Genomic DNA, 27,544 nt, shown 5'->3' on the forward strand with positions numbered 1-27,544 from the left:
AATCTGGGATCAGATCCTGGGATAAAGGGCCTGTCTGGAAGGGCCCACACATTACATTGTTGTTACCACAGAGAGGAGTATAAAAACGGTATCTTTCAAAAAGTCTAGTAGATCAGAAGGAGACTGTAGTTGGTACAAGTGACAACATATTCAATTTATTCTCAAAGTGAATCTTAAATAAATACATTAGATTCCCAGGCCTCTTCCACACCTGAATAAAATCCCACACTATGCATGGATTCAAACAAAATACTGTTTGGGACTGCTACCAATCACCTTCATTGTACCTTGACATCTCTCAAACTAACGTAAATCAAACCTCCATGCCTCCTTTTACAAACTTGTCTCAAATGGTGGTCCCAGGATCATTGAAGACCAAATGCCTCAAATGGTGTGCAGAACTGCTTCACAAATACACAGTAGGCCAAGGATGAGACTGCTGTAGGAATGGATCTAGATTTCTGTTAGTGTGTGCTCTGTTATTCTGTCTTCTTCAGAACTGAGAGACATTTTAACTACAGACCTCAGGTAGCTTACATATTACTAAATCCTGAAGGCCACACCTTGTTTTGAGGTGTCTGTTGCATTATTTGATGGTAATAATAGTCTTAGTTTGATGATATAACATAACAGGCTCTCTCCTTCCTTTTTGTACCTTTATATATCATCTCAGCATGGTATTCTTTTGTCTGTTGTTCCTCGTGTTTGCTAAAACAAAAAACAGAAAGAAATCTCTGCACGGGATGGGTCAAACACGGAAATGCTCTATCTCATTGAGACAACCAGTTAAGACAACAGAAATTATCATTATTGAATCCCGAGTGAAGGTGTGGTGAGCCAATTAATATTGGCTTGAAATATCTCAAAACTCAGAAATGAGCCAAACTCTGCTGTTATTTATGAGTCAGTTTTTTCCTGCTTTTTATATGTCTAGCGGTGTACCAGTTTCAATGATAAAACATTTTTCACCAGGTGCAGAGGAAGAGCATAATGACATCACAGAAACCTCAATTTAAAGCTAGTTCTCTGTTTTCAAAATATATCCAGCTTTACCCATTTCGGAAACGGGGAAATACTGCTAGATTTGAATGATGGGGAGAGTAGAGAAGAGATTTTGACACAAATCTGTCTTAGCCATATAGTTCTCACATTCATGTTGTACCTGTCTTTTAAAAACAAAGAGACAGTGTAAGGCCGTAACCTGCAGAACCTGGCAACATTTGGAGTTTTGTTGTTTTTTTGAATTACCAGAATTCTCAAACTGCTCTTGGATTCTGTAATCTAAGGCCCCTTCCACATATCTGCTTTGAACTGGGATATATGGCAGTGTAGACTCAGATAAGCCAGTTCAAGGCAGATATTGTGGGATTTTCTGCCTTGATATTCTGGGTTATATGTCTGTGTGGAAGGGCCCCCAGTTAACTAGCACTCGTGGTAGATGCTGGATAAATGTATTTTCTGGTTGCTGGTTACACCTGTTTGTCCCCACCAGCTCAATAGACATCTTGAGCAATGATCAATCTATTTGCCTCAAGGACTTGGGAAACTGACTTTTTTTTGATGTTCAGTGTTTTGTTTTATGTCAGATATAACAGGTTGCGTCTTTTATTTATTTTTAGTTGTTAAGTCTTAATTTGTTTTATATGTTGGGCTATCAATTTTTCATTGTTATGCGTGTATTGTTGTTGTGCTTGCCTTTTATGTTTGGAATCCGTCCTGAGTCTCTCCAGGGAGATAAGATGGAATGTAAATAAATAAATAAATAAATAAATAATAATAATTATTATTTATTAAAATAGCCCAAACTAATACTACACCCCTATTATAAAAGGTATAACTCTGACTCTGGGGGTTGGTGCTCATCTCCATTTCAAAGCCGAAGAGCTGGCATTGTCCATAGACACCTCTAAGGTCATGACTGCATGGAGTGCCGTTACCTTTCCACCAGAGCAGTACCTATTGATCTACTCACATTTGCATGCTTTCAAACTGTTAGGTTGGCAGAACCTGGGGCTAACGGGGAGCTCACACCGCTTCCCAGATTTGAACTGCCGACCCTTTTGGTCAACAAGTTCAGCAGCTCAGTGGTTTAACCCGCTGCGCCATCGGGGGCTCCCACACCTATTATACCATACTATGTATTGGCTTGATACTAATAATGAAATGCAGTGATTAAAAGCAAATAAAGACAAACTTAAATTAATGTAATTTATAATACAGTGTGACAAAAAACTAATTTTGCTGTATTATAAAAACTGATTTTATTTTAATGTTTATTTAAAGTATTTTTTCTTTGATTTTTTTTGCCAGCTGCTTGAGACAAACTTAACGTAATGTAACAAAGAGTTTTACTGTATTATAAAAATGGTTTTATTTAATTGTATTATTTAAAGTATTATTTCTATGATCATTTGCTGGTTGCTTGAGACCAACCTATCATCATGCCCCCTCGATGGATTGTCACCTTGACGTGGTGAGGGGGCTTGCGTGTTCCAATGAACCTGAGGGCACAACCACGGGATTCACACACTCCCAGGAGTGGCCACAGGGGAGGATCCAGACCAAGAACAATCCGAAGACCCAAAGACCTCAACGGCAGAGCAGGCGGAGCATAACATGGTACGTGTTACAATGGCTGTGAAGGCGGAAGAAGTTTGCAACAGACTCTCGTTACCACTCTCGTTGCGTTAATCACACCACTGCTGGGACCTCAATCTGTGAAGACTGTGTGTTGACCGGCCGTGCACCGACCTCCACACATTAAAAAAAAAATCACGCACAGGCATCTTCCAAGAAATGGAGGACCATCATCCTCGAACTATGAGGGATTGCCTAAGAAGAAGATCGTCATGTAATACAGTTTTACTATATTATAAAAACAGCATTTTTAAAATTTAAAAAATATTTTATTTTTTATTTGAAGTATTATTTCTTCCATTTTTTGCCGGTTGCTTGAGAGTCTCAGTTAACTGAGACTCTGCTGTCATGCCTGATCAAAGAGACATAAAAGCAGCCTGATGAAGTGGGCGGAGCCTTTCTTCAGTTAGCCCCGCCCCCTCAGAGAGCCTTGGAATTCTCACAGGATTCTAGGCAGTTGGGCTTTCAGTTTGAAGCCCGTATTCCAGTCGGTTGAGAGAGCTTGCCTTTGCTCTGGTGCTTCACTGCTAGCCCAGCAAAATAGCCCCCAACGGCGACCACTGATGGAGACTCTGACCGCCTCCTCTGTTTCCAGCAGGCCCTGGGTGCTCCAGTTCTTCCGCAACCTCTTTGGGAGCACCAGGCATGTCTCACAAGAGAGGCAGCCATCCAAGGTGGAGGCAGAAGAGAAAGAGGCGGTTGGAGGCCAGCTCCTGGACTGTCCTCTGGGACTGTCCGATACGGACGCCATGTTGCCACCGGATGAGGAGCCTGCCATGACTGAGCTGCCCTCCTGCGATATCCATGAGGATGTGATAGAGAGCCACATCGAAGGGCTGTCGCTCCGAAAGGATAGCAGATTCCGGCAGGCCATCCCAAGAAATAAGAAGCTTTCTGATTTGCTTCGCTCGGCTGAGGTGGAGAAGAAAGGCTCGGAGGGCCTCACTAGCTCCATGATAAGTCAGTTGGTGGAGCAGCCAGGAGAAGGAGCTCCAGCCGCAGGAGAGAAGAAAAATGAGCCTAATGTCAAAGAAATAGTGGGAAAGTCAGTATCCTTTCTACAACTATGAGATCACATTCTCCTGTGGGCTGAGATGCTGGCACAAAGTGTTTAAACTCTCATTTTTCCCCCATCTAGGATCCAGGAGTCATTTAGCCTTCAGTGTGGAGAATCCAAGGACGCATCTACACTGTAGAATTAATGCACTTTGATACCACTTTAACTGCTGTGGTTTAATGATATGGAATCATGGGAGTTGTTCTTTTGCAAGGCCCTCAGCTTTCTCTGTCAAAGAGTGCTGATGCTTTGCCAAGCTACAATTCCTAGAATTCCCCAGCATTGAACCATGGCAGTGAATGTGGTGTCACAGTACATTAAGTTTACAGTGTAGATCAGGCATGGGCAAACTTCTGCCCTCCAGGTGTTTTGGACTTCAACTTCCACAATTCCTAACAGCCGGTAGGCTGTTAGGAATTGTGGGAGTTGGAGTCCAAAACACCTGGAGGGCCGAAGTTTGCCCATGCCTGGTGTAGTTGCATCCTAACTAAGACTGGCTCTTTCTCTTGGACAAACAGTTGTATTTACTTCTAAGTCTCAGCCTGTTTTAATGTAGCCCTGCCTCAGTTACAGATGGGTGGAAAAGATGAAATAGCTAATTTTGTGACTCTTCTTCAGAATACAACTGTCCCTCTGTATCCATGGGCTTTGCATCCACAGATTCCACCATCCACTGCCCAAAAATATTTTAAAAATTAAAGAAAGCAAAACTTGATAACAGACACCATTTTATCATACCATTGTAAATCATGGGATTTAAGCATCAACAGATTCTAGCATCCATGAGAGGTCTTGGAATCAAATCCAAAGGATACCAAAGAACCACTGTACTGCTAAACTGACTACTAGTAGTTGGAAGTTGATTAATAATTGAATAGTATAAATCAAGCATCCTCAAGCTGCGGCCCTCCAGCTTCTTGGGCCTCCACTTGCGAGAAACCCTAGCCAGGTTGTTCAGTGGTCAATAATTCTGGGAATTGGAGGCTCAAATAGCTGAAGGACCACATTTTGAGGTTGTTTGCTCTATGTGATTATTCTTGCTATGAGAGGCCAACAATAACAATAATAGGCGAGTCCGAATATCACAGGGAATTGATACCTAGGGACTTTGTTAACTGAAATTCACTGTTATGAGTTGCTACCAAGAAAGATGAATGTAGAAGTATTACTAGCACTGGCAGCCAGCCAGAATTTTCGCTGGCCTTGCTGGTTATCATTTTGACTGGCTGCCAGTTGGAGGATGTAAAATCTGAAAAAATCCTGCAGAACTAGATTTAGCACATGTTTGTGCAGGCAGGCACTATTAATGTACAGCGAGATGTAGATTGTCCTATTTTTTAAAAAAAATGTACAGAAGTGGGTGGTGGTATTTTCAAGAGTTCCTCTGACAAGACTGCACATGCATGTTTGTTTGTGAGCCACTGCCTAGCAGATGAGTGAAAGGAAGGCCCATCCTTTCTCTTCTATTAGCCAGTTGTGACCACAGTCTTTGGAAGACAGGCTGAATGTAAAGTACAGAGCAGTGGGAGTTAAAAAATCATTTCACAATAGACAGATCAATTGCACATGTTCCAGTAAAGTCATTGTGCCTATCTGTAAAGCAGTACCCAAAGCATGGGAAAGTTTTAGTTTCAGATTGCAGTACCAAAGATCTTCTGACCAGTTTGGTCAATTTATACTGGACCTCCAAATTATACTGGGCTGTAACCTCATTTATAGCTACCAGTAATGCTACATATGTAGCACTTGCAAATATATTCAGGGGGCCACAGGTGCTTACGCCTATCTTAAGAGGAAAAATATGGTACTTCTGAACATATCCAGAGGCATCTAGCCTGAGATATCAGCATTTTTAAAAACAAATCTTAGTAGTTCTTCATGATGGCCCTGCATTTCAATTGAATGGCCCTGAATTTCAATTTTCAAATTATGTGACATGGACCATTCAGGTTATGCTTAGATGCCTTTATATAAGTGGTGCAATCATGAACAATACTTCAAGTAAGCTTCCTGTGTCAACAGGTTTCCATACTTTGTTATTATAAGCCATATAATACAAAAGAGACCGATTACCTGGGACTTACAGATAAAAGTTAATCCTTTTGCTGATAGCATTTGTTGCCTTGAGGCATGGCTTCCAGACAGGATTTATCCCTGAAGCTTTTTGTTTTGTAGAATGTATTAACCATAGACAGTATTGGCTTAACTCTCTCCAGCAAATACAAATCGGTGTTAATGGGGTAGAGAGTAGGAGTTAACTTATTATATATAGAATATAAGTGAAAATATTGGAGTGGGTCTGTCTCTCTCTCTGGACTTCATTCTTGTCTTCCAATCATTTCATCAAAAGTTTGAATGAACCACTTTTAAAGATCTGGGACATCTTCAGGAATACCTCTTAATCTAAGTGAAAACTTCCTTTGGAGATTGTCCAACCATTGTAATTGTATGCTTTCTTGTTGAATTCCATCCGTGGTCTAATTTGGTGTTGTTCCAACTGATCTACAATATTCCCTCACTACTTCGCAGTTCACTTTTCGCGAATTCACTGTTTTGCGGTTTTTCAATAAACTCTAAAAGATTATTATAAATCATAAAAAAATACAATTTTCAGCCTAAGGAAGGGAGGAAGGAGAAGCCAAAGAGAGAGAAAAGGAGCCCAAGCGGCAACGGGAGGAGAAGGTGATTTATCAACACACGATTGGTTGATAAAGACTTAAAATAGTGTATAACTACTAAAATAATTCACTTCACCCAGTTCTTTCCTCATTACCTGCTGTATTATATTCAATATTGATCATGTTTGTGAGATAAATTGTCAACTTTTTAATGCACTTCTTCTACCATGTCTGAGATTTTGTCCAGCCTGTTATTCATTTTATTCATAGATTCAGTCAATTCCTTAAGCTTCTCCTCTCTTGAAAGCTTACGTGTTACCATTTTGACGATTTCTCCAAGATAAAATTCGGAGTTCCAACCCTATGAAGATCATAGGATCAACACAGGGAACCCTTCCTGGTATGGCTTGCCTGTGATAAATTTGTTTTGGTTCTAGGAATGAAGTCTTACAGGATCTGCAGGAAGATGAAGGAGTCTCCATGGTTGTGGACTCCATGGCAGATGTTAAAGATTGTAGTGTTGAAGAGGAAAAAGAGCATCTACTGAAAGGTGAGGGAGTTGTCTACTAACTTATTCAGCAGTTTCAGTGTACTGTAATAATGTGTCTTGCCAAATAACAAATATGATTTCATTATTTACATATTGTTTGATATCTGAATCTGAGGTTTTAGACATGTCTTTTAAAATCAACAGAATGGTGGATAGTGGCTCCACATCAGTGAGTCTGTTTCAGATTTTGGATAGCTTTAAATGAGATGCCTATTGGCCAAACTTATTTTAGTCAGCACCTTGGAAAGCACTTTTAAAACGTAAGTGAAAACCAGAAATAGATTTACCTCCTCACTGATGGCAGCTGTCAGCAGTGAAGAGAAGACAAGGCTTTTAACTAAAACCTACTGTGCTCAATCTTACATTAGATAATCCAGGAGGATGGGTCAGAGAGAACAACCACAGGTGTAGTCCTTGACTTAGAACACTGAATGAGAGTATTAAGTTGGAATTTGCATTTGTTTGGAGTTCACTCAAACTATTTTACTTCATGACCACATATTAATTTTGTGTTCTCCACAACTGCATATCCTTGTATGTTGTGGATTTTATTCTTTCTCTAATAGCTTTCCCAACATGAGTTATTTTTCTTTGATTCAAAAAAGAGTGGAGCAAAAGGGTTAGAATGAAGATTTGTTTAACCCTATTACTAATGTGTGTGGACCTTGAATTTTCCCACCTTCTCCACTCCCAGCTGCCAGGACCCGCCCTGTACTGAGGAGCCCATTGCTGTTGCTGCCCAAACTCCATTTTGGCCCCGTTCTGGAACACGTCTGCTCACTTCTGCATCAGATCTTTTTCCCCACTGCAACCATTTCTGGCTGGTCTGGGAGAGAAGGGCAATGTACAGGATTGAGGAAGGCTGGGGTGGGAAAGAAGGGAAGAAAAAGAAAGGAAAGAAAAAGAAAGAAAAGGAGGGAAGGAAAGAGCATGCTCTTCATTTTAAAGACTGTATTTTAAATTGTATTGTTCTTCCATGGTTTTTGCACTACAAATACGATATGTGCAATGTGCATTGGAATTTGTTCATGTTTTTATCAAACTATACTCCAGCCTGAGGGACCATGAACTGGCCCTCAGTATTTACTTTAAGGACCTTTGGACTAGAAGCACCAGTGATATATCTGGGAAGGAAAAAATGAATTCACCTTCTGAAATAAGAATTCTACCCTTCATAAAATTTCCTTTCAGTTCCCAAATTTTGTACTTCAATTAAGCATAAGGATGAAGGAAGGGGATGAAACCTACAAAACCTTGGCAGAAAGAGACTTTATGATTGCTCAGCAATATGGCTTTTCTTTTAAACAGAGGATGAACAAACAGAACCTCCAAAAGCTGAGGTTTCTCCTTGGAACAGACTCATCAATATGTACAAGCAACGTCGGAGGCTTCCTGCTTCAAAAGTGGTAATTATGGGACTGAGGGAAACTTTTGACAGGTTTTTCTCTGTCACTATCATTTTTATATTGCAGGCAAGGATAATGGTGCAATTCTACTTAGTAGACGGAAGGTAACAAAGTCATTGCATGAGCTGCCCTTACCATGGCTGCTAAGTAAATTTGCTGAAGAAAATTAAAAAAGCACTGATGGGACAGGCATAACATCTGTCCAATCAAGATTTCTATTCCCAAAGTAGGCACTCAGATGCCCATGATAAACCCAAAAGCAGGGCAATAGCACATAGTCTTCATGATTAGCACCCATTGAAAACTTGTTCTCCAATTATTTGCCCACTTTTCTTTTAAACCAGTTCCAATTAATGGTGATCACCACATTTTACTATATGCTATGTAAAGAAGTGCTTCTTAATACTCGTCCTAAATCTTCTACCATCTAGCTTCAATGACTAGCTCTATTTCCTTTTCAAAAGAGGGGAGAAATTGCTTTGTAACTTTATGCTGTCTGTACTCTGTTTTTACTGTTGTGTGCCTTCAAGTTGTTTTTGAATTACAGTGACCCTAAAGCAATTCTATCACAGTTTTCTGGGACTGCAAGTGTGTCTTTTGGCCAATGTCACCCAGTGGGTTTTCATGGCTGAGTGGGGAATTCAACCTTGGTCTCCAGACTTGTAGTTCAGCACTCAAACCACTAGCTCTCATGTAGCTCCTTTGAATAACTTGGCGTCATTGACAAACATAGCAACTGTACACTTCTCTCCTTGTTATTTATGAGCAAGATAAAAAGCAGTGGTTCCAATAGAGATCCTTACGGGCCTCCAGTTCTTACATGACTACACTGAGAATTTCCTATTTACTCTTGCTCTCTACAGTCTGTTATTTAACCAGTGATCAGTCCATAAAGGAACTTCTTACTGTATTCAGAGGTCTTTGATAAATCCAGTTTCATGCTTTGCTTGAAATTCAGAAGATTGACATTCACAAATGAATTCTGGGAGCAATGTTTGGAAGACCAAAGTTTTGGAAATATTGGTATAGACCAACACACACACACCATTTGTACTTTACACGGAAGATATCAAGATACATTTTATAAATAAAAGTTGGAAGTCATGCTCACGAATAAAACAATATTAGTAAAATCTAAGCCTTGATATGATATTTACTACATATTTTTAAACAAATTCTGTACACAACTCAGAACCTTCTTTAATCCATATGCCTATGGCCTAGACAAAGAAGTAAATAACCAGGGCAAAAATAAGTTCCTGAAGGTGATTGTCCAATAGTAAAAAAAAGGGTAAACGTTTTCCCCTGATATTAAGTCTAGTCGTGTCTGACTCTGGGGGTTGGTGCTTATCTCCATTTCTAAGCCAAAGAGCTGGTGTTTGCCTGAAGACGCAGATTTGAACTGCTAACCTTTCAGTCAGCAAGTTCAGCAGCTCAGTGGTTTAACTCACTGCACCACTGGGGGCTCCTGCCCAATAATACAGAGTTAAAAAAATCAGTGGCACTGGAGCTGAGAACATCCTTACCTAGATCACCAAAACCCTGGAATAAAGATTTCTTTTTTTACATTTAATATTTATTTATTTTAATTCATTCAAATATACATACATTTGCGAGTGTTTGTTGCATACAGTGCAATACTTTCCAGCTATTAGTCTTTCATAATTGTTTCTCAGATAATATATTTTCAATAAGGGGTCTTCTATTTGAATAGTATTATAGGCTCCAAATTAATATCCATTTCCTCTTTGTTTACAGTCTTATAGCTTCCCCTATGTACATTTTTAGATTAATTTTACATTAAGATACTGGATCATTGGTTGCCATTCATTAACAAAGATAAAGATTTCAAAGCCTGGGCTGATTTGTACTAGAGAAGCATGTCAGCAAACATTAGGGACTCAAGCTGTTTAGAGCCTTGTAAGTCAATATCATTTCATTGGAAAGTAATTCAGAAATGAGTTACCAGTCAGTTGAAATCACAGAGAACAGGAGCAATGTGATGATTCAGACTTTTCACACTGCCTAGGAACTCAACAATGACATTTTCTATCAGCTGAAGGTTTCTGAACTTTCTTCAAGGGCATTCCCATTGCTCTAGGCTGGACCAGTGCTTTTCAAGACCAGGAACCCGCCCCCCCAACCCACACACACAATGTGCCAGGAATCAATCTCATATTTGTGTCCATTGTCTACAACTGTATCTTCTCTGGACATTGCCTGCATACTGGCAGCTGGTGGCTCACTATTTTGAGTAATGTGACTACATTCAACTGTCAGAGGAGGTAGCATAAATAAGGGGGTATGGGTCTGGTAGTCATTTAATGTCTACTATAATACAATGATTAAGAGTCACAAATCCTTCCTCATATAGTACAAATCATATTATATCACATTAGATCTAGATCTACCTACTACTTATCCATTCTTAGAAGAGCCTGAATGTAGAGGTCTTCTTCATTACTGGCTCAGTGATTCACAGAAAAATGTACATGTATACTGCATAAAGGGGCCTAAATACTCAGATCCTGTCTGATCTTGGAAGCTAAGCAAGGTCAGTCTCAGCTAGTACCTGGAAGAAGGTTCATCAACAAATACCAGGAGATATAAGCTATATTTCAAAATGCATTATTGGCAAACCACCTCTGAGTATTCCTTGCCTTAAGAAACACAATGAAATTCATGGGGTCACCATAACTCAACAGGCAATTAGAAAGTGTGTGCATCTGCATGCACGCATGTTAAATAACAGTAGAATGACAACAGAACAGCAGAGGCACTCAACACTCTTGAAATATGGAATGCCCAAACTAATGACAAAATAATTCACAGTCTACGTTCATGACTGCATTGCTGATGAAATACTTCAGTTTTCATACTCCCCATAATCTGTAAAGTGGAAAAAAGTCTCTTAGAGATAGATATGAAATTTTTTTTTTAATTATTTATGAGACAGTTATGAAGTTTAATGAATGGGCGAAACACTTTTGACAGAGAAGAGTGATGTACGGGAAGCACTAAGAAGGTTCCTTGTGAAATCTGTATTCAGACAAAAGCCTGAATAGGGATGGATCTTGAAAAAGATACTGATGCTCCATTGCGATTGAGAAGGCAAATCATTCCTTTATTGTGTGAATAACACATTCACTGCTCAGTTGCTTAATCTATCTTGCCTGAAGACATTTCTGTAATGATTGTGCCACTGCAAACCTGAATAAGATTAGATAACCATACGCTCTAGCCAGGGGCACATCACCTTCTTTGTCAATTGAAGTTATAGGCTCTTAATAGAAAGGCAGAGTGCAGGCATTTTAAAACAAAAAGTTTGCCAAATGTGATGTTACATCCCTTCCCCATGAATCACTTTCCCTAAAGCTGTTTTTTTCATATTAGATGCAGCTGTTAAAATCTATGTAACCTTTAGTTGAGCCCCTGGTCTTTTTGCATTAAGCATCAAATTAGAAGTTTTCTTCCACTGCATTTTCTTTCTTAGTTTCTTTCATCTCTGTCAGCCATTGGGTGAATAATGGTTGGTTCCATTTAGTTGCAGGCCAAAATGTCCCGTAGGACTTTTAAAAATTGTACCATTTTTATTTATTTATTTGATCTGTGCAATTGGTTCAGAACAGCATACAACAGCTTCTTTTTAATCAGAGATGGGTTAATGCTAGGGGCCACATAGGTTGTGAAAAATATCGGACACATTTTTAAAAATGCTTTGATGCCTATTTTTGTTTATGAAATACTAGTAATTTTCAATGTTGCAGAGCTGGAATCTATTTAAGAGATGACTAGCATCTCTTACATGTTTCTACCTACTTGTTCAACATTTCACAGATGAAATCTGGGATGCCAAGCAAGATCAGAATGTGATAAAGAGCAGGACTGTAGCCAAGGGGTGGGGGTTGGGGGTTCAACCCTTCCCCTGAAATTTTTCAGTTTTTTTAAAAACCTGGTTTACTCATGAATTTTAACTGATTAACCAAATCCACATGAGTGTCCACTGAAGTTTATCTGTCTTGAGTGTCCACTGAAGTTATCGATGGAGTCTGATTTCTAAATTATTTTGTGTTATGAAACTACTCTTCATGATTCACTTAAAAAAAAAGATTCAGCCTCCCTCCCCTTGAATTTTTTTTTCTGGCTATGGCCCTGGTCAAGAGAGCCAATGTTTTTAATGAGACACAGTCTATGACAGGCTGTGGCATTTTGGTTTTGTCTGAGCTTACCAAAGAGCAAGATTCTGCCTCCTCTTTTTGTCTCCTTCCAGCTAACTGAGTGTAAACTACTTCTGTACTTTGAACTCGGTTTATAGGAGATTTTTAAACAGAGGCTGGATGGCTATCTGTCAGGGGTGCTTTGAATGTGATTTTCCTGCTTCTTGGCAGTGGGTTGGACTAGATGGCTCACGAGGTAGCTGAAGTAAGCTGAGGACAAAGAGAGAAACTGGAAGTTTCTGAAAGTGGAAAAAGTGGAATGAGAGAGGATTAATGGGAAATATTTCTGCCTAATCAGGACAGTTGGAGGATATATTTCCAGAAGAAGAAAAAAAGCTGGCTTGGTCATTCTGAAAAGGACAAGGGGTTGCATAAACAGACTTGGGTGCCATAAATGACCCCACGGAAACTCTTTGCCCGTTCCTACTTTGATGGTTAAATAATCCTACCCTTCAGGGAGCTTCAGAGTCTAAGGCAGTGGTTCCCAAACCGCCCCCTTTCCAGAAAAAATATTACTCAGCGCCCCCTGGAATTTTTTTTTAATTTTAATAGCAATTAAACAGAAATATATATGTATTAATGTTTCTACCTTTTTCGTAAAATATAGTAAAGAAAGGTGTAAATTAGAAACATTGAAGTTTGAAATTATGATACTGTTTTTTGAACTCAGAATAGAAAGGTAATACAGTTATTTGTCGCCCCCAAATGCACCTGTGGCCATCACCGCCCCCTTGGATCGCTGCAGTGCCCACCAGGGGGCAGTAGCACCCACTTTGGGAATCACTGGTCTAAGGTTACAGATATTGTGGTCTGAGCTTAGGTGCAAAGAACTCTATTCATTTGATGTGTTAATCTTAACTGGCACCTAGATTAATATTTCTCAGTATGTAAATAGTGGGTCAAGTCATGGAATTGGGGAGATAGTTCATAACATATATACAAAATAAGCATTGGAACCCAGCTTTGCTGTGCTAGTATGAAATTTTAATAGTGTATAATAGACACAATTTCTGATGGAGTCCTAAATACTGAAGACTCAACAGTAAAGTGTCCTGCAAGCATAAAACACAAGCCTGGTGTTAGTTTTGCTCTTGTCCCTTTAGAGACACTAGTGAGTTCTGACAATAATTTGCCTAGTATCTACTATTTTATCCCCCCCCCCCCCGCCCACAGTGCCTTGCACAATGTGTTAGTCTGAAGCATTTTTGAAGAAAGAAAATGAACTTCACAAAAGCATAATTTATTAATGATACTAAGGGTGAAATGTAACTGGTATAAAATGGATATTATAATATTAGCATGAGATTCCAAAACAAGTTACTAAAATACGTCCTTTGCAGATTTGTGCAGTGAAGATTCAAGGAGAAACCTAAAATACATGTGGAAAGTCCATTGCTATATCTAGAACTGCTGCACATGGCACATTAGCAGTGGGAAGTGAAAAGTATCATATAAACAAATCACAGACTTAACTTATTGTGTTAAGACATTTCAAGAATTGGCACTCCTGTTTCTACAGAATAGTTATCAAATCAGTCTGTAGAATAATGTAATGCAATATAATACTAATAATATTACAATATAATAACATTAATTATATATTATATATTAAATGTAATATTACTAATAATATTACACTGTAGTGGTATAGTACAATATAGTAATACATAATGCTAATATTATACTATGCTAATGATATAATATACAGTATTGTATGTACATATAACTTGTAAGCCGCTCTGAGTCCCCTTTGGGGTGAGAGAGGGCGGGGAATAAATGTAGAAAATAAATGAATAAATAAATAATAGAAAGGAGAGTCAGACCTCTTCTACACTGTCCTATATCCCAGGATTATTATTATTTTTTACTTTGAACTGGATTATATGAGTCTCTATTGCCAGATAATCTTTGATAAACAGATAATCTGGGATCAGATCCTGGGATATAGGGCAGGTTAGAAGGGATCTCAGTCTTAATTTCCATAATGTACAAAGAAGTTATGAATATTCTTTTTATGACAATGAGCATTTGAAAATTTGGATTAGTGAAGAATGTGGCCACTATAGTTCTCAGCCCTGCTTTCCAGAACACACATGGTTCTGTTACATTTGCACTGATTAACTGTGTATTTCTGGGCACAGTTTAAATGGCTACTAGCTAGAATGTTCTAAATGGGATGTGATAGGCTTGTTTAACCATAATGCAATATAAAACCATGTCAGTGGTAAGCATGCAAGAATGCAGAAACCAATGTATTGTGTTAAGGGAATGAGTCACCATAACTGTTTACAGTGTTAGGCTTTAGAAAGCTTTTAATAGTTTTCTGCTGCCAAGACAAAAGTTGTGGCAGGTGACATTTATTTCAGTTTCCCCAATATGTGGTTGCTGTAGAGCAGTGTTTCTCAAACTGTGCTCCTCTAGGTGTGTTAGACTTCAGCTCCCAAAAATCCCAGCAAGTTTACCAGCTGTTAGGAATTGTGGGAGCTGAAGTTGAAAACATCTGGAGGAGCACAGTTTGAGATACTTTGCTGTAGAAAATTAACTTTGCCACAAGACCCGACACCACTCTTCTGCTGGCTGATCTCAGAGATCTGTCAACAGAAAAATCTGCCAATAGATAGGTACCACTCTGATGACTAGATCTGTTGAAGAGCCTAAAAGGGCCCAAAAAGAGAGAGGAAAGGGACAAGTTATGCGGATTCTGCAGGATCCAAGCCTTCTCTGGTTGTGTGAGGTAGTCATAATGCCAAACCAAAGTTAGACCAGCATGAGGATGGTGTTATCTTAAGGAATTTCCAATACTCTTAGGTTGGAAGAAGTCTTGTTTTACCCAGTTTCAGTTATTAGAATTTAGTTCAACTGAACTTTAGCTAATGAGGATGGCAAAGCAAATGTTATCTTATTTACAATATAGCCCTATGAATCAATTAATACGTATTTTCATTTTATATAGAATTCCATCCTCAATTGTATTATAGCATGATGTTCAACTGGATTGAAAACCACCTACAACTTTTTTTCTTTATTCCTGCAAGAATTATAAACTACTACTTCTTCTTTAAAAAAGAAAGCTGAACATGAGAGAATATCTCCAAGGGTGGCCAAGCCTCACAAGTAGCCCTGCATGAAATGTATAGTGTATTGTTTGAAGTCATATAGCTGTGAAGCTCAACCTGTAAAGAAAGCTTTATAAGATCATGAAAGCAACTCTCCATAATATGGGATCCTTTTATGCACCTTTACAATGGGGGAAAACAAACGCTTTTGAATGTAGTCCATAATCTTTAAATACTGTAATTCTTTCTTCTATTTTTGACCAAACCTTTCATATATTCTACCTCCACCTTTTGTAAGAGAAGTAACTCAAGGCCATGTTGCTGACAGCATTAGTCATCTTTTGAGCTCTCTGGAGTGAAGGGCCTGCTTTCTAGGCTGCAGTCGTATTTTATTTTTTCCTGAGATTAGAAGTACCTGCATTTCCTTCAGCACCTTCAGCAGAGTTTGCTCCGAATGTTCTGTGGAAGCATTGTTACGGCTTTTACAAATTCGAATAATTGTTATGCACTGAATTAAACTGTGATTTGGAGTTTCACTTTTTGCTCTGAATATGGGGGGAAAAAAGAGCTGGGGCAGTGAGGTGGACTCTGGGAGATCAGGGTTTGAATCCCTGCTTGGCCATGGGAATCTACTGGGTAATGTTGGGGAGGTCATATTCTCTCAGCTTCAGAGGAAAGCAAAGGGCAACCCATCTCTGAACAAATCTGAAAAAAACACCATGATAGTCATGTCTTAGGGTTGGCATAAATCAGAAACACTTGGAGGTTCACAAAAGCAAGGAAAAATTGAACCATACTAAAATGTCACTACCTGAAAGGCTCTAGGATTTGGCAGAAAGACTGCTATATTGGAAGATAACACCAAGACAGATCTGCCAGCCTTGCCCTTCTGTAGAGTGGTGGCCACAGAAGTTGGTGTGGGGGAGGCAGCAACAGTAAGATATTGGAGGATAGTGGTATATGTCAAATGGCCTATTATGTGCCTCCAAAGCTAGCCTGCTATTGTGCTTTCTTGTAGACTCACCAAGTGATTCCACCACAACCGCTAATTGAAGATGAAGCCACACTGGATCTAATGATATATGGAATGGCAGCACCTAAGGCCCATGTCACCTTATCAAATTCCTCTGGGGCTGACTGTGCCTATGGGTAAGATGTGTGTGTATGTGATGCTCTTCATTTTCAATTTCTGAAACATTGAATAGTTTCCTCTCCCCTCTCCCCAGATGATTTGTCATGTGAGTTGCTGACCTGTGAAGTCAAACCAAATACAGTGCTGGGTTTAATTTTCAGCAAAACAGCCTACCTTGGTATGGGAGCCCTGAGATTGTTGTGGGAGGTTTTAGGAAGCAGGGCCAGGGAAAAGTAGATATCTATTTCTTTCCCACTCTTCTGAAATGATTGCCCACTGTGCTCTGTAGTGTTAAAGGTTTTAAACTCATGATTACTCAGCATGAGTACTTCACTGTTATAATAGCAATTATGTGCTCAGATACTATGGCAAAGAGTATATAGGGTAGGTAAAGGGGTTTCTGGAGAGTGAGAAGCAAACAGTATAACTTGTCTTTTCCTCCTGCCTGAAATCTATCTAAAGGGAGTTCCATAACTTCATGGGCCTATATCTTCCCCATTAAATTCCAGGATAAAGTCCAGGTTCTCCCATTTGCTGTACCTTCAACATATATTCCTAGATCTCTGCAGTTCTTGCAGGCCATTGAGCAGGTATAGACCTCGAGGAAATTGCTTGCTTGCTTATTTGAATTTCTCATTAATTTAGAAAAGTAATCCCACCCACATGGCCAGGCTACCAGAAGTGTCAGAATCAGGCCCGTAGCCAGGATTTTGATTTGGAGGGGGCTGGGATTTTGGGCCTGGGGGGGTGGGGGCTGAGTCTGGGTGAGGGGGGATCTACCCTAGCAAACCCTTTGGTATCATTATCCCAATACCCCCATGCATATGGGATATATTGAGCATGGTGATCAGATCATGATATGAATAAACATAATAGTTTAAATAATAAACGTAAGGCCTTCTGGCGGACCATCCTGAGAAATTTGGGGGGGGGGGCTGAAGCCCTTCAAGCCCCCCCTCCCCTCCCCCCCCCCCAGCTACATGCCTGTGTCAGATAGAGAAAGCTAGCTGCTACAGATAGCAATGTTGTGTGTCATGAAGGGGACAGAAAATTGTTAGCCATTTTGTTTGTTATGACTGTGTTTTTATTGCTGGGGATGGAGAGGTGCATGTGGAATATCTACCTCATGTGCCAAAATCTTACCAGGCTTTGGGCCTTATGATGTTTGTGTATACATATACACACACACATATATAGCAGGACAATTGTTGATTTGCATATCTATACCTACAAAATATACTGAAGCAGAAAAATGCATTTGTCAAATTGGAGAGCAGGGAGCAATTTCTGATACTACTTCATGATGATCACTAGGTGTCAGTGTCTGGTTGCAAATGAATTCACCTGGTTTAAGTGTACCTCTTATAGCAGCAGCCAACCTGTTTGTCAAATATACCCTGGGCTAAGTCCAGAGAGAGCATGCTTATAATATGCACACATTTCCACACCATACATTTTTATGGTATTTTGCCTTCAGTCTGCTTGAGAAAGTCTAGTAAAAATACAGCCGTTTTGACATTATAGCCATGTTCATTGTCTGCCCCTTGTGACAGCTGTCCCAAAGGTTGTCTATCCATGATACAGAACTGGGTAGAAAGGACTTAATAGGGCAACATTTCATTGCCTCGAGTGTATGAGTTTATACAGATGGCAAGTGACACTCCTCTTCGCATGCCTGTCTTACTGAGGGAACTTTAAAAAATTGTAATGGTAGTGTTTGAATTAATCTTTAGAACCTAGCTTTTTCTACTGCAAATAGCTAGTATGGTTGCAGTTCATCAGCATTCTGATTAAACAAAACGACAAAAACAAGATCAATTTGCCTTCTAATCATAGCTCACAGTTTCATTCATCTTTCCTTTCCCTAAATATGATTTTGATTTAGGCTGTGTGCTTCCTCTCTATAGCACTACATTTAATAGATATGTGTGTGCTTGCATAAATAGTAAACAGGTAATTGTCTCACAGCATAGAGAAAAAGCTGTTTTTCATTGTAGGTGTTTCACCAGCAAGAAAATGTTTGGCTATTAGTATTACACCAAAGCTTGAAAAAGAAGAGCCTGCAAACTTAGAAAATAAGAGGAATTCTGTTTTCAAATTGTAAATACCATCAGAAAGTCCTCTATACAATGAGAAAAAGTGGGTGGGTAACATATTCTCTATGATCATCTGACTAAATTTTGGTTTGGTGTCAGTGTAGCAGCAAGGAAGGGAACACAGTATGGCAAGTAGATTAACCTGAACTTATTTTTTTCAACTTACACTGTAATTCCAAAGGCACAGCACCAGATTCTTATTCAAACAATACAACAATGCAAACATACAACAATAAAGTCATTGCCCTTTATGGATCAAGCTTTAAAACACCTTAACTTGTCCTAAACTAATTTATTTTTAAGTTAATGCAGGTAAAAGACCTGGCTTACATTTAGCCTTCTTTGTTGAAGCTGTAGATTTTGGAGAGGGGATTGAGAATAACGATTACAAATTATCATATTTTGTTCTTAGTAAATTCACATCTCTTTCCTAATATGTAAAACCAAAACAAGCAAGCATATGCTAGGTTCCTTAGTGCTAGAGGTGCTTTTAATACAACCTTTTGCCTTTCTTCATTTCTCATCAAGGCTTCCTGAAACCGAGGCCAGAGAAAATGCTGGTGATTGTGAGGTAACAGAGAAAAATGCAGGATCAAATGATGAAGCAAGCCTGGAGCATCCTAAGGTATTGCAGAACCAAATAGAGTCTGGAGGCCTATTTAGAAGGGTACTAAATGTGCGAGGAAGGTTTCCCTATAGTCCTGATGAAGAACCTTGAAATACACATTCTCCAGTCATAAAATTCATTAATAGATATTGCCAGTTGTGAAAAAATAGCACGGATTTGAGCACATTGCATACCTGGATTACAGGGATCAGAGATACACCTTAGGTTTCCAAATTACATCTGCCAGAATTTTCTTTAATTTACTGAAAATCCCTAATATGCATCCTGCTCTTTGTACTTTTACAATAAGATGGACAGAGAATGGAACTGCAGGTAGTTCAGACTACAGTCAAATTAGACATTAAAGGGGATGCTCCTTTTGAGTAACCAATTTCCTCTTCAACCAAAGGATATCTTAGAGATGCATATCTCAGCAGTTACACCTACAGATGAAGCATGTATTTACCTTCCAATGATTCATCACAAAACAGAGTGCTAAATGCAAAATACATAGCAGAGAAAATCCTGTGCCATGACAGACATCTTTCACGACAATGAGGAGCACCTGTTCTCTAGACATGCTGAATATATAGTCCAGTTTCCCCAGCAGGAAACTTCTCTATCCAAAATCTATCTTTGGAGATTGAAAATCGTATCTGACTAAATTTGTTAAGCAAACCATTTAACTTGTGTAGCAAGCAAAGGATGATAGAAAGGGAGAAAAGAGTTTTAACCCTTCCTTGTGGAGAAGGAAATGTGTCTAGAATTTAACAAGGCACAATCATATCTGGCTTGGAGCATAGCATGATACCTAGCATGTATGCTTATGTGAAATCCCTTCCTCCTTTTTTAAATCTTTCAGTCATTTCCTTGCTCTCTCCTTCCCTCAAAATATGGAAATGTTTTATGACAGAAATATTTAGACTTTAACTCTCCAAGGGCCCATCCAGACAAGACCCATAACGCAGGAGCCCCCATGGCATCCAAACGACATCTCCGGTAAAACCAAATTAATTTGATACTCCATTAGACCCAGGTCTTCCTGAAAGACCCAGGTCTAATGGACTATGGGCCCTATGGGGACTGAGCCCTCGGTAGTCCTGAGACTACCGAGGGGTCAGTCCACACAGCCCAATTCACTTCTTCAGGCCCTGTGGGCCCAGAGAAAAATGAGGGAACCTTCCTCAAATCCCCCCTAAAACTTTTAAAATAAAAGAATAACTTACTGGGCTGCAATTAGGCCTCTCGGCATGCTTCCTGGCTAAGAGCCAGGGGGATGGGATGGGACCCAGGAGTGATTTGGTCCTTCGCTGTCTCTTAGCACTACATTGGTACATTCCAGGAAGCATGCAGAGAGGCCTAATGGTGTCCCAGCAAGTTTTTCTTTTATTTTAAAGGTTTTAGAGGGGATTTCGGTTGTCCCTATTGTGGCATGGTTGTTACCGTGCTACAATGGGGACAACACATGAGAAAGCCCACTTCTTTTTGGTGCCTGCGCGGAGAGCAACGTGGGAGAAAATGGATTCCTTTAACCCATTGTGTCCGATGATAAATTGCTGTCTTGAAGCGGCCCAAGTAATCTGGTGCTGATCAAATTGCTGGAGGGGACAGGAATTCCTTTGCCTATAGGGCATTGGCAGCTGCACTAGTACACTATGTGTTGATGCCACTGGCCCCAGAGTTATGTTGGTTTTCTATACACCGGCCATTTTATCATATTGCCCATGGACCTTCCCTTTCCTCTGTTGGTGTAATGCACCATGGATGAATGGATCCATGACATATTTGTAACATTCTGACTTCAGTCTCTAGAGCTATTACCTTGTTAAACCATTTGAATAAACTGAGCATCTTTCAAAGAACACTCATGCCACCAAGCAAAGTCTCCCTCGCACTCAGTTGCCTCCCTCGTTGACCCTCTTGTCTATCTTCTGAACCTGCCAGTCATATATTCCCCTACCCAGCCTAAATAGTTTACCTGATTTTGTTGGGAACCAACAGGGGAGTGTTCCCACCTCTCCAAAAGGCTGCTGCCGCCACGGTAGTGCAGTCACGTGGATATTCTCTTGCCCAACAAGCAAAGCTAACTCAATCTTAACTGGTAGTGGTAGCATCTTTATGTCAAAATCAAGCTGCTCCCCAACTTGGAAGAGGCAGTCATCATATTAAATTCCCAAAATGCAACACCAAACATGACATTGAAAAGTCAGGTATAACATTCTAGGGGGTTTCAATGGAGCTGCCCCATGCCAGTGTTCCACAAGTGAGTGGAAGTTAAACTTAAAATGGGTTGTGTGAGCAAAAAGAGGTTGGTGGTCTGGGGAGGTGAAGTTTGTTTCACTGCCATTCCCTTAAGTGCCATATCAGACAAGAGGCCCACTAAGGTGCATATAAGGGGCATCTTACAGGGTAGATTCACAAGGGCCCTCTCAGACCTGGAGGTAGCCCTGCCTATCTGTAAGCCACAACTATTCTTCAGAATTGCAGAGTGAACACTGGTGAAGGTGGAATGTAAATGTCCAAGAAATGCTATTGATGTTACCATATGATGGTCGGTGTGCCTTTGTAACATTCTTTCTTTCCACATTTTTTAGAATGTGTACTGAAAAACTGCTGTTGGAGTCATCTTGAGCCTGACAACTGTGTGTCCTTCTATGCTTTGCTCACTGGAAGATGATCTACTGAGAGTTCTTATTTGCAATTTGTAAGGAATTGTTCAAATCCTTGACTTGTTTTTGTGGATTCTTCTTTTCTTTCTTCTTTTATCTTTCCTTTTCTGTCTTTGGAATAAGCAGACATGGGTTTTAAGAGTATTTTTCACATTGATGGATTGCTCCATCTTCCCTTCCCCAAATAATACTCCATCTTCCTTCCCCACTCAGCTCATTAAATAGAATTTTACAGTGAATTCATATCTTTTGTGTTCTTTGGTGTGTAGGTGGGCTTTTTTAACTTCACACATTAAAAGAACAAGTAATAGTTTGATGTTTCATTGATCACAGAGGCAAAATGCTCCACATTTGTGGTACTGTAATTCTTCACATGTAGAAATGAAGGTTAAATTGAGATGTTATGCAGTGTCCCATTTTTCTGAAGTACCTTCACAATGTAATAGGAAAGGAAAACCACTTTCTGCCTCCAAAAGATTCATTTGTTTGGCCCTCTGCTCCTTCACATTCTTTCTATAGTAATAAAGAGAAAAGATACTGATTTTGAGTGATATAAGACTCCATATCATATATTTTCATACTGATTATACAGATAATCCTATTGGAGTTTTGCCATTTCATTTTTGGATAGTGGGTTATTTCAAGAATTTAAATGAATCCCCACTTTAAAACTCAGATATCATCCAAATTGTGATGTGGTTCTGACCTCAAAATTTGACAAAATCTAAGCCATTTGGATGCATGTAATCTCTTAGCGGAATAAATTATCAAATGTCATAAACTGTTGTGAAAGTCAGACAATGGCAAACAAAACACTTCAAACAATTACTCTGAAATACTAGAATATGCAAAAGTCTGGTGTCAAGGTCTACATATTCAGCAAAGATCTGTTATTAAAATATACAAGGAAGCCTGTAATAAAAGTCATTATGAAAAGGTTGAATTTGGTTCAACATTGCCTGGTTCCTGGCACCATCCATTCTGTTCTTTCAGCTTTGTTTGATGAGGGAATTGCAACCACTGTTTAGCTTGAAACTCTGGAATGGCCCCCAGCCTTTTAAACTGCAGGCTATGAAAGCTGAATAGGAATAGTTACGGCAGTCCAAGGCCCCTGCTAATTTGAGAATTCTATGAGAGGAAGAACACACCCGGCCAACCTGCCAGAAGACAAAGCCTTCAACATACACGCGCACTCCTGGGGGTTCCTGTATACATCAGTTACTATTTGTGTACAGGATTTAGTGATGGCTTTTTAGGAGGGTTTAGATTTCCTCTGTTCAAAACTGGAATTCAAAATACTGCTAATTAGCACAGCACACATTCCCTGGGTTTATAGCTCTGTAGGGTGCTATCAAGCTCAGAAAGGTCAAAGTCATAAGTGGCTCTCATCTGCATAGGTGTTACTGCTAACTTTCTAGATGTATGCAAAAACCTTTGGTGAACTCCTATTGGGGAGTTACAAATATGTAGGCATTGTAGTTGTGCTAAGCAATAAATCTCATCTTGATCCCACCAATCTCTGTTTACTAGGTGGCAGCTGCTGGAATGGAGCCTTCAGTGGCGCAATGGGTTAAACCCTTGTGTTGGCAGGACTGACAGTGGTTCAAATCCGGGAAGAGCATGGTGAGCTCCCTTCTGTCAGCTCCAGCTTCCCATGCAGGAACATAAGAGAAGCCTCCCATAGGATGGTAAAACATCAAACATCCGGGCATCCCCTGGGCAACGTCCTTGCAGACAATCAATTCTCTCACACCACAAGTGACTTTTTCCTCATTTCCATCTAATCTTCTTTATCATGATTCAGGAGTGCTTTTGCAACACTATACTACTTAAACATTAGGATTTTTTGTTTACCTCATTTGATCCTTGTTGAATTTGTGCCCAGGACAAGAGCTGTTCTTTCTGGCAGTGGTTATCTTAGCTAGTGCTGGGATAATACAAAGAGATGCATTTTATTTTGGAAATTTTTTTAATTTAAACTGAAATGGAAAGTAGCAATGAAAAGTCCTTTGTAATGCTAGAAGTTCTCAGGATGTATTTCAGGATGAAGAAAATCACCAAATTAAATTTTACTTATACAGGAATAAAATCTGGAACTTTCAGATTTTTTTTCCTGGAGGTGCTCTCACATTATTTCTTAGTATGAAATTAGAATCTTTTACTGAGGACACGATTGGACTCGATGTCCCATGAGGCCCTTTCCAATTCTATAGTTTCATGATTCAATAGGATGTGACATATTCATTCTGAAACAGATATTACTGATCTAACAGTGACATTTTAATTTCAGAACATTGAACAATATAAGTTGCTTTCAGTCTTAATGTATGGTCCTACCGCACCACACTCTTATAGTAATATATTCCACTTTACCTGCAATGGCAACATTCTATGGAATTCTAGGGTTTGTAATTTAGTGAGGCCATAGAAATCTCTGGCCTAAACAGCTATTCTGCCTTTTGAGATAAGGAAAGAGATAGAAGAGAGAAAAAACACAGGAGGATCATGACAAAAAGCTGTCTTTTGGACATCCCTCTCTCCGTTCCACAAAATTCGTGGAATGACAGAGGGTCATCAGCATTACATGATAAAAACCTTGTCTAAAAAAACTGAGTCCTAGTTTTAGATCTAAAGGCATTTTTATAAGTGAAGGTTAAAAGGGTTGTGATTGCCGTTGTAAAAAAATAGTATTAGTAGCAATGAACATTTCATTTTTCTTCTCTCTTGCTAACATTCACACATGACTCATGTAAGCCCAGGAGGCTGAGAGCCTAATTACACATTATATTAAAATATATGCACTTCAATATTATTTTTTAAAAGAAAAACCAGATGGAGGTGTGAAGAGAATTTGGATTGGAGAAATATTGGTTTGGAAAGGAGCTGAAACTCCTCCCATTCCTACTGTCAACGGGAAGCTTCCTTTCTAGGAAACAAATAGATTGGAGGGTTGTTGTATGTCTTTCGGGCTGTGTGGCCATGTTCCAGAAGCATTCTCTCCTGACGTTTCGCCCACATCTATGGCAGGCATCCTCAGAGGTTGTGAGGTATGGATAAACTAAGTAAGTTTATCCATACCTCACAACCTCTGAGGATGCCTGCCATAGATGTGGGCGAAACGTCAGGAGAGAATGCTTCTGGAACATGGCCACACAGCCCGAAAGACATACAACAACCCTGTGATCCCGGCCATGAAAGCCTTCGACAACACATTAAACAAATAGATTGTTTCGGAGTAAATATGTATGTGATTATGCTGTTTGTGCTCTATGTTCCTACTCCCAAAGTAGCTTTTTTCAAACGGTATCAGGTTTCAACATGGATTTAGAGCTACCTGCAGTTCCCATCATATAATGTCCCTGGGTGTAAACTTCATTGAACTAAATGGTTTCCTTCTAAGCTTTGAAACCTTTATATAAAATACTATTTTCCCTTTTATTTCTTTGAGAAGTAATTCTATTAATTCTCATAAAAACTGTTATGTACCATGTAAGATGTACTCTTGGCATCTCTATATTTAGTGATGACAATGAGATTTCTACTCCACTGAAAGCACATTAGAGGATTGGTCAAATTGCCTGATTGTTTTTTGTGTCAGGAGCGACTTGAGAAATTGCAAGTCACTTCTGGTGTGAGAGGGGACGCCCAGATGTTTTGATGTTTTTACCATCCTTGTGGGAGGCTTCTCTCATGTCCCCACATGGAGCTGGAGCTGATAGAGGAAGCTCATCCACGCTCTCCCCGGGTTGGATTCGAACCGGCAACCTTCAACTCAGCAACCCAACCTGCAAATCATTAGTCCTGTCACCATAAGTGTTTAATCTACTGCGCCACCAGGGGCTCCAACATTGCTTGATAATAATACCGGTAAGTGTTGTTGATGATAATTTTAAAAAAATTATGACAGTAAAACAGAATTTGGAAAGCTAGAATGAATAAAATACCGGCTGTTAGGAATTGTTTTATTTGCTTTGTATAATGTGGCATTGCATTTTTGCCTAAATATATGTTGTACGCCGCTCTGAGTCCCCTGCGGGGTGAGAAGAGCGGGATAGAAATGAAGTAAATAAATAAATAATTGTGGGAAATGAAGTCAAAGACACCCGGAGAGTTGAAGTTTGCCTATGCTTGTTCTAAACCATTGCTCAGTTATGGATAACCTCTGCATATCATTATTTTTCTTTAAAAAAATAACCTCTACAACAAGACAATATACTTTATTCCCCAGAAACCTTAGAAGACCCAATATGGTTATACTTGAGTAAAGGTTTTCAGCATTTCTCATAGAAAGGTATTCTTCCCCATTATTTTCACAATTTCACTAATTGTAGATTTCACTGATACATGTCTTATTCTCAGAATGCTAAAGTGTTATGAGATTGACCTGTAGGAAAAGGACCAATTTACTGAGCTCTTTCAGCTGTTACAAACTTGGACCAAAATTCTATAACATGGCGTACATTATGTAACTTTCTGTACACTTACCAACATGGCAGAAGTGCTAAGTGTTCCTGATAGTGGATTGTGAAGATATGTAATAGGACGATGGCAAGAGACTCTAACAGGCATCAAAAAGTGCCAATGTATATTGGTGGCCATTGCACATTAGTGCCAGTTGTGTATTGGTTCCAGATCCTGTTGGCTACCCTGTATTTCCTTGCATAACAGCCACACTCCCCCCCCTTTTTTTTAGTTAAAAAGGGGTGTGTAACTATTACACGAATGGCAACTATTATATGATGAAACATGGTAGTCCTGTCACCATAGCCTTGTGCTGAATATAGACATTATGGAACTGCTCTAATTCTATTTCACACAAGCTTCAGTCCACTTACAAAGACTCAAGTCTCCAAGTGAATTCCAGTCTGTGCTAGAAGTGCTAAATCCATGACTGCATTTGGAAAAGAGTGGTTGCCCACTTGATTTGCAACAAGATCTCCACATTGATTCACCACATCCTCATCATGTTCTCACAGGCCTTTTGGAAATAGGTTGAGAGAAGGAATGCTGCAAGCCCTAATAATTTGTGGTCATGTTGAAGCAAGCAGATAAATGTGTCACAGATACTGGGATCAGTCAGAGCAATGTTCTGTACTTTGTAACAAGTTTGAATGATCTTACCATAAGTATACAATGCCAGAGAAATGCCAGTATATGTATATTGGCAACCACAACACTTTCTCTGATTTTGAACACCTTGCTCGTAGCAAGACTGGATTCTCATGTTTATTTTAGACATGACAGCACCATTGGTTGGTAACTTTCACTGGTCATTTTTTCATGTTTCCCAGTGTAGGGAAATATTAACAACATAACCAAAACCCCTGATAAAGTGATTTTGATCAGATCAGAATATAGTTTTGTATATTGAAACATTTTTCAAGAACATTTTGCTCATAACTTTTTCAGCTTTTGGGGATATTTTGTTTTAGGATATTTTGTTCATAACCTTTTCATCTCTCTTTTTAAATATCTCTGACACTGACTGCAGCACTAGCT

At 39.4% G+C, this 27,544-nt stretch overlaps 1 protein-coding gene across 1 annotated transcript; it reads left to right on the forward strand.

Moving 5' to 3' along the window:
- Window positions 1-3,120: 3,120 nt before the first annotated feature.
- LOC100554036 (uncharacterized) lies at window positions 3,121-22,284 on the forward strand. Its single transcript, XM_062978458.1, has 6 exons — window positions 3,121-3,682; window positions 6,750-6,862; window positions 8,171-8,268; window positions 16,560-16,690; window positions 19,298-19,394; window positions 21,971-22,284. The coding sequence occupies exons 1-6, from the start codon at window positions 3,201-3,203 to the stop codon at window positions 21,980-21,982; spliced, it is 933 nt and encodes a 310-aa protein (XP_062834528.1). The 5' UTR covers window positions 3,121-3,200; the 3' UTR covers window positions 21,983-22,284.
- Window positions 22,285-27,544: the final 5,260 nt, after the last annotated feature.

Source organism: Anolis carolinensis, chromosome 4 (assembly GCF_035594765.1).
Source record: "Anolis carolinensis isolate JA03-04 chromosome 4, rAnoCar3.1.pri, whole genome shotgun sequence".
Taxonomy (NCBI): domain Eukaryota; kingdom Metazoa; phylum Chordata; class Lepidosauria; order Squamata; family Dactyloidae; genus Anolis; species Anolis carolinensis.